We start from the raw sequence: 6,000 nt of genomic DNA on the forward strand, positions 1-6,000 counted from the left end.
CCTATATTACAACTGAGTCATTTGTTGCCAGCACCTGTAGAACAGGCTCAGTCAGGAAAATGGATTTTTAAGTCAGTCTAGTTAACAGTAGACAATTTAGATTTTTATAATCCACTGTGTCTATTTAGGTGGCTTTAAGATAGAATGCCTTATTATACTGATATATTTTGTAAACTCCAAACTGTAGAGCCAGAAGGGTTGCTAAGAATTTAACCCCAGTACCATAATATAGGAAGGATAGAGAATTTGGAATTCTATTCTGAGGAAAGTTGAGCTCCGAATAAGTTAAAATTGTTAACAGAATTATCCAGTGTTCTAATACAACTAGTGACTAAAGGTTTAAACTAGTTCTTGTAAAAAAAATTCACTAAGCAATTTTAGGTCAAAAATTAGACTGGCCAGATCAAAGTACTGAGTTTCATGTAAAGGTATTCAAAGTCAAATATATGAAAATATTGTGGGGTAGCCAAAAAACATTCTGAAATTCCGAATCTAATGGGAGACCTTTAAAAACAATCTGCCCACTAAAAACAAAAAAATACCAGCTCAAAGGAATAGTAAAATCATAAATTTTGTTTGTGGGGGGGACCATTTGTAAGTATTACCAGTTAACTTTGAGGAATATTTAGTTGATCTTAATTTATACCTTTAAACAGCTGAACCGGCCACACATTAAAAAGATAATGATATTGAACTGAAACTCCTTTGTGCAACTACTCAAATAGTTTTTTAAAAAAGAGACAACTATTCATTATAATACTGTAATACCAAAGAGATAAGTACTTCTGGTCACCAAAATGTTAGTGCCTCAACTTTAAACTCTGGAATCTGTAGGAACATCAGCCACTGCAGTACAAACCAATGGGAATGTTTACTGACTGCCTGACTTTGCAGGGACTGAATGCACTTAGATCAGGAAAAAACAGAGTGGACATAGTAAGTTTTGATTGCCAAACAAAAGCCAGCTCTATAGTTACTGTGAAATATGAGCCAATCTCCTACCCACTTCTCTCTCTTCTATCATCTGCATACTTCCCAAGTGAAGATAAAATGACTCAATCTAAATCAGGTGAGGGAATTAGCATACTCCATCAAAAATGAAAACAATCCAGTTTTGAATGTTTTTCATACTTGTAATAAACAAGAAAAATATTTCAATTAATTAAAACCACCATATAAAATAAGTCACTCCCACTAAATCCCTTACAGAACACTAAAGAAATTTTAATAGGAAACAAGAGAAACCTCAGAATATTCAAAATACAGTATAAAAGTACTCAAAGAAAGCTCAAGAAGCCAAATCCTCAAATTTCACACATCCTAGAATTATCCCTAAATTGCAATCAACTAACCACACATTTTATCATAATCAACTTTTTTCAAAGACATAAAAACAATCTATTTCAGAAGACTACTCTTTATAAGAACTTTACATTAACTTTTATATTGTACTCAGCAAGGGTTTCTGTCCTCTAAATTAACTCTTACATTCCAGGAAATAAATACAAACTCAATTTGCTTTGTAATTACTGATAGGTAACCTGTTTATGTAATTCTAGTCTGCTAAATGTAATTCCATAGGATGTGGTCTTGATTATGGAAAGAATCTAATATTTCTTGATGAAATACTATAATTCTCTTCTCCAAAAGTTACAATTTTTGAAAAGTATGCAATGAACTGAGTATCACTCCCATGAAAGACAAAAAAAAAAAAAAAAGTATAATTGTTGTCTTATGTATTTCTAGTAAGTCTTTCAAGCATTCCAGAGAATCTTTTCATATCTCCATTTCTGGAAAGTGAAATCAGAATAGAAGTAATTTGGGAACTTGAAAATGGCATTCTTTTTTTGTTTTTCAGCAGATGCCAAATTTTTGACCGACATGGCTCCCACAATTACTTTGTTACCATCAGTCCAGTCAGTTAACAGGTTGTAGGAAAAGATTCGTTTTTTGCAGATACTGCTAAGCTGTTTAAAGAGAAGAAAGAGAGATTAATTTAGTGATTATAAAATGCACAAATATTTAAATATTTTGAACACTTTGTTGATCAGAAGTGTGACTACATTTTAACAAATGTGTACTTTTTAGTTAAGTCTGGTCAAGGAAGTGCAGAAACAAGTCAATATGATAGAAATAGGTCATGATGTGTTAATGTTTGAATTCCTGACACTATAGGAAAGAAAGTATTAAAATCTGTATTTTTAGTCTAGTTCTGTATCATTTTATCATAGAGGCATGAGGGGAAAAATAAATAGCAAAACGGCTCCCTAAATTCTAAAATGTTTGCAATCATTACTATATATAGAACCAAGCCTGAAAATTTGTAAACAATCTATTTATATTCCAGAAATCTTCTTTAAGCAAATACTAACCATCCATAATACAATTTTCTAAAAATAGTAAGACAACAGTTTTATATTAATCATAACTTTTTTAATTAACAGTTGTGAATAGGACACTTTAAGATACTGTTTACTACATATTGAAATAAACATCTGTTGTAAATTCAGAAACCCAAACATTTACAGTAAAATGTGCTTACACATAAATATGACCAAATTCATTTAAAGTCCCTAATTAGATAGACCTAAGTACATGCAATTACCATGTAAAACAAGACCATGAATTGATGTAAAAAATGACAAAATCACTAAATCACCAAAACTAGAAAAGAAATAATGAAATGGAAACTAAGAAAAGACAATTAATAAAACATGAGAAATCTAACAAAGCAGCTTTAAACACAGGACAAACTAATCTTTCCATTTTCAAAAGTTGTTAATCATGTAATTCTCCAAACTGCCATTTATAAAATGGCATTCTAGAAAATCTATACTTGGAATCTAAAAATATCCCAATTCAGAAAGCGTCGATTACTACTGCTTCTCTCTCCCCAGCTCAAACAATGCATGAAAAGCACTGATGTTAGGAAGAAAATATTCCGTGGTGTAATTTTTAGAAAAACAAACTTACTGAATCCAGAACTTTTTAAGACCCATAGTCAGCATTAACAATCATCATTTTTCCTATTTTCGCCCATTGTTTTCCAATGTCATGTTAGAGATGAATAAATTCTTTGAGCCCATAACTGAAAGATCAACAAACCTGGTTTTATTATACCATATTTTTGTCATTGGTACTGCACAAAATTATATACAAAGAAATATATACAAAAATGTTCAAGTATTAGTTATATTTCAATTCAAGGCTTCTGTTTCAAAAAGCTACATTTAACATTTCATAAAGAGCACAAATTAGTCATTTCAAATATTTTTTTCCAACTACTTTGGGTTTATATATATGTATATGTGTGTGTGTGTGTATATATATATATACACACACATATTTGTATGTGTGTGTGTATATATATACATATATATATATGTATAATTCAGTAGGCACTAAAAATCCATGCAGCTGCATTGTGAGGGGCTTGCTCCTGCCCTTAGTATAAGCAGGTCCGTCACTCCAGGTTGAGTTTGGCTATTACCCATTCATGCTCAAGTGCAGTAGATGATTTTACAAAATATGCCGTGATGCACGGGAAACCAGAGGCCAATTTAGGTCTCAAATCATACTATCTAGCAACAAAACATTTACAGTTGTGCAAGAACAAGAATTTCATTTCCATAATCAAACAACATAATAAAACATCTTAACTTGTAAGATAACTTACATCTTTGGACTGCTGGAAAATAATTATGAACATTTTAAAAATAAAAAAACAGCAGAAGCCCTGATATTACCTCTTTTTCCTCATTTCTTATACTACCTTTTAAAATAAAGCAGGAAATGTGGCCAGCAGCTGGTCCCGTCTCTTCTGCCCCAACAGCTGTATCCACTTTAGCACAAAGAAAAACAAGGATGCTAAATACGTATATACTTTATCAAACAGTGATGTTTCACAAAGAATTTTTTAATGCCTCTTACAATGAAGGACATTGTAACTCAATTCATACAAATGGACACTGAGTATTTGGAAAGAAGAATATGTCCCATCTTTGGAAAAATAGTGTCAATCACATTGAGTGACCAGAACTACTCATTTTGAAAATTTTTTTAAGGCAAAACTTTAAAAATATGCAATACGATTCTTTGTGAAGCCTCACTTTACACATATTCATTCACATTTCGCAATCTTCAATATATAATCATACATACATAAATTTAACCTAAAATTTTAATACAACAAAAAACAAAGGAGTACAACCATTTATTCGTACTCAGTGACAGGTTAATCACTGTGCTGGTCCTTAAAAAAATTTTATTTAAAAAAAAAACCATTTCATTAACCATTCTTGTTCTTCCTCTAAAACACAGAATTCTGTTATGTAAATTAATTTCTAATGTCTCTAATGGTGCAATATTAAAATCTGTCACTCTAGATTGAATTCCTGTATTTCCTATTGAAAACTAAACATTCTTAAATGTTTAAAAGATTTCTGTCATTTCCAGCAAAATATCACATTTGTGCATGCCTCAAATACTAGTCAACCTCTTAAAAGTTGATCTAAGATTGGAATTCCAATTTGCACCTTGTACAACTCGGAACTTCCATTCAACTTCACCTGTTTCACTGTCTCCAAACTGTATCTCTATAAGCAGGTTTCAGTGTACAGTTGGAACCGATGTCTTCCAAGGCCATGTCCACACTGGGGACAGAAGAGCTAGGTACGCGCAAGTCTGAACAAGGTGACACATTTAACAGCTATTTCGACTAGAAAAAGCATCTTAAATACATTATTGACCAGCACAAGTCTGTTTCCAGGGTGGACAGGGCCCAAAGTAAGATTTCCCCTCCCACCTTCCAAAAGAAAAAATAAAAAAAAAAAATCACACGCACACAAATTGAGATGTTGCCCATTAAAGTAGACTAAAGCAGCAGAGCATGAGCGTTACGTGAAGAGATGGATCCTTACCAGGTTGTGAGGCGGGAACGACTGTTCTGCAACCCCTACAACGGAGCCTGGCAGGAAGGAAATCACCTAAAAAAGAAACTGTCAGAGAGATTTAATAGTCACAGGTTATCATTAGGAGTGGGTTACAGTGTCACATTCATGCTTTTTTTAGCTAAAACACTTAAAAGACTCAATATTACTTTTTTTTGTTTTCCTCCTCTGACATGTGTCCAGTGAAGATGTCCCACACTAAAGGTGTTTTACATGGTGTAAGGGAGTTGAAAGGGGTAAACGCGGATAAAGAGCAGATTACTTGACCCTACATTTTAAGAGAAGACGACGCCTTCCGGGCGCACGCCGAGCAGAACTCCACCGACACCTTATCCTTGTCCACATGCAGACACACTCCTCCCGCCGCGTCGTCCTCCTCGGGCAGCTCCGGCGGCTGCTTCCCCACGGGCAGGGCGTAGTCGTGATCCCCGGCGGGCGAGTCCCTGAAGAGCGAGGTGGTCAGCCGCAGTCCCACGCCGCTCAGCCGGCTCAGCAGGCGAGCCAGGCCGGTCTCGTTGGCCAGCACGGCCCGTAGGTAGCGACTCTCCTCCTGCAGTGCCTGCACGCGTCTGCCCAGCTCCCGGTTCTCGGCCCGCAGCTCCTGGTTCTCGGCGGCCAGACCGCGGACTCGACTCTCCAGCCCCATCACGTACTCCTTCTTCTTCAGCCGGTTGAGCCGGGCAGCGACTCTTTGTCGCCGCCTCCCGGCGCCTTCCTCCGCCTTCTCTCCCCGCCGCCACTGTCACTGCCGCCGCCGCCGCCGCCGCCGATGCCGTTCAGCAGCCTCTGCAGCAGGTCCGAGAAGCGCTGCATCTCGGCCGCCGCGGCGGCGTCGTCGTCGTCGTCCCCGCGCCACGGGCCGCCGGGATCCGAGCCTCCGCCGGACGAAGACAGCGGCCCCGGGGAGCCGGGTCCGGCCTCCAGGTGCCAGTCCGGTTGTCGGGGATCCAGCAGGTCCGCCAGCTCCAGCCCGGAGAGAAAGTCCATGTCCTCCGGGTCTTCCTCGCGGACACTGGCGGCCGCTTCGTCTTCCATCTCCTCCGGCGAGGAC

At 37.4% G+C, this 6,000-nt stretch overlaps 1 protein-coding gene across 1 annotated transcript; it reads right to left on the bottom strand.

The window, feature by feature from the left end:
- Positions 1-1,199: 1,199 nt before the first annotated feature.
- On the bottom strand, positions 1,200-5,994 carry Crebzf (CREB/ATF bZIP transcription factor). The gene is given in 3 exon segments (XM_013014117.1): positions 1,200-3,841; positions 4,920-5,645; positions 5,648-5,994. Coding segments are annotated over 2 exon segments (765 nt in total). The 5' UTR covers positions 5,985-5,994; the 3' UTR covers positions 1,200-3,841; positions 4,920-5,217.
- Positions 5,995-6,000: the final 6 nt, after the last annotated feature.

The sequence above is a fragment of the Dipodomys ordii genome, unplaced genomic scaffold (assembly GCF_000151885.1).
Source record: "Dipodomys ordii isolate 6190 unplaced genomic scaffold, Dord_2.0 Scaffold22, whole genome shotgun sequence".
Taxonomy (NCBI): Eukaryota; Metazoa; Chordata; class Mammalia; order Rodentia; family Heteromyidae; genus Dipodomys; species Dipodomys ordii.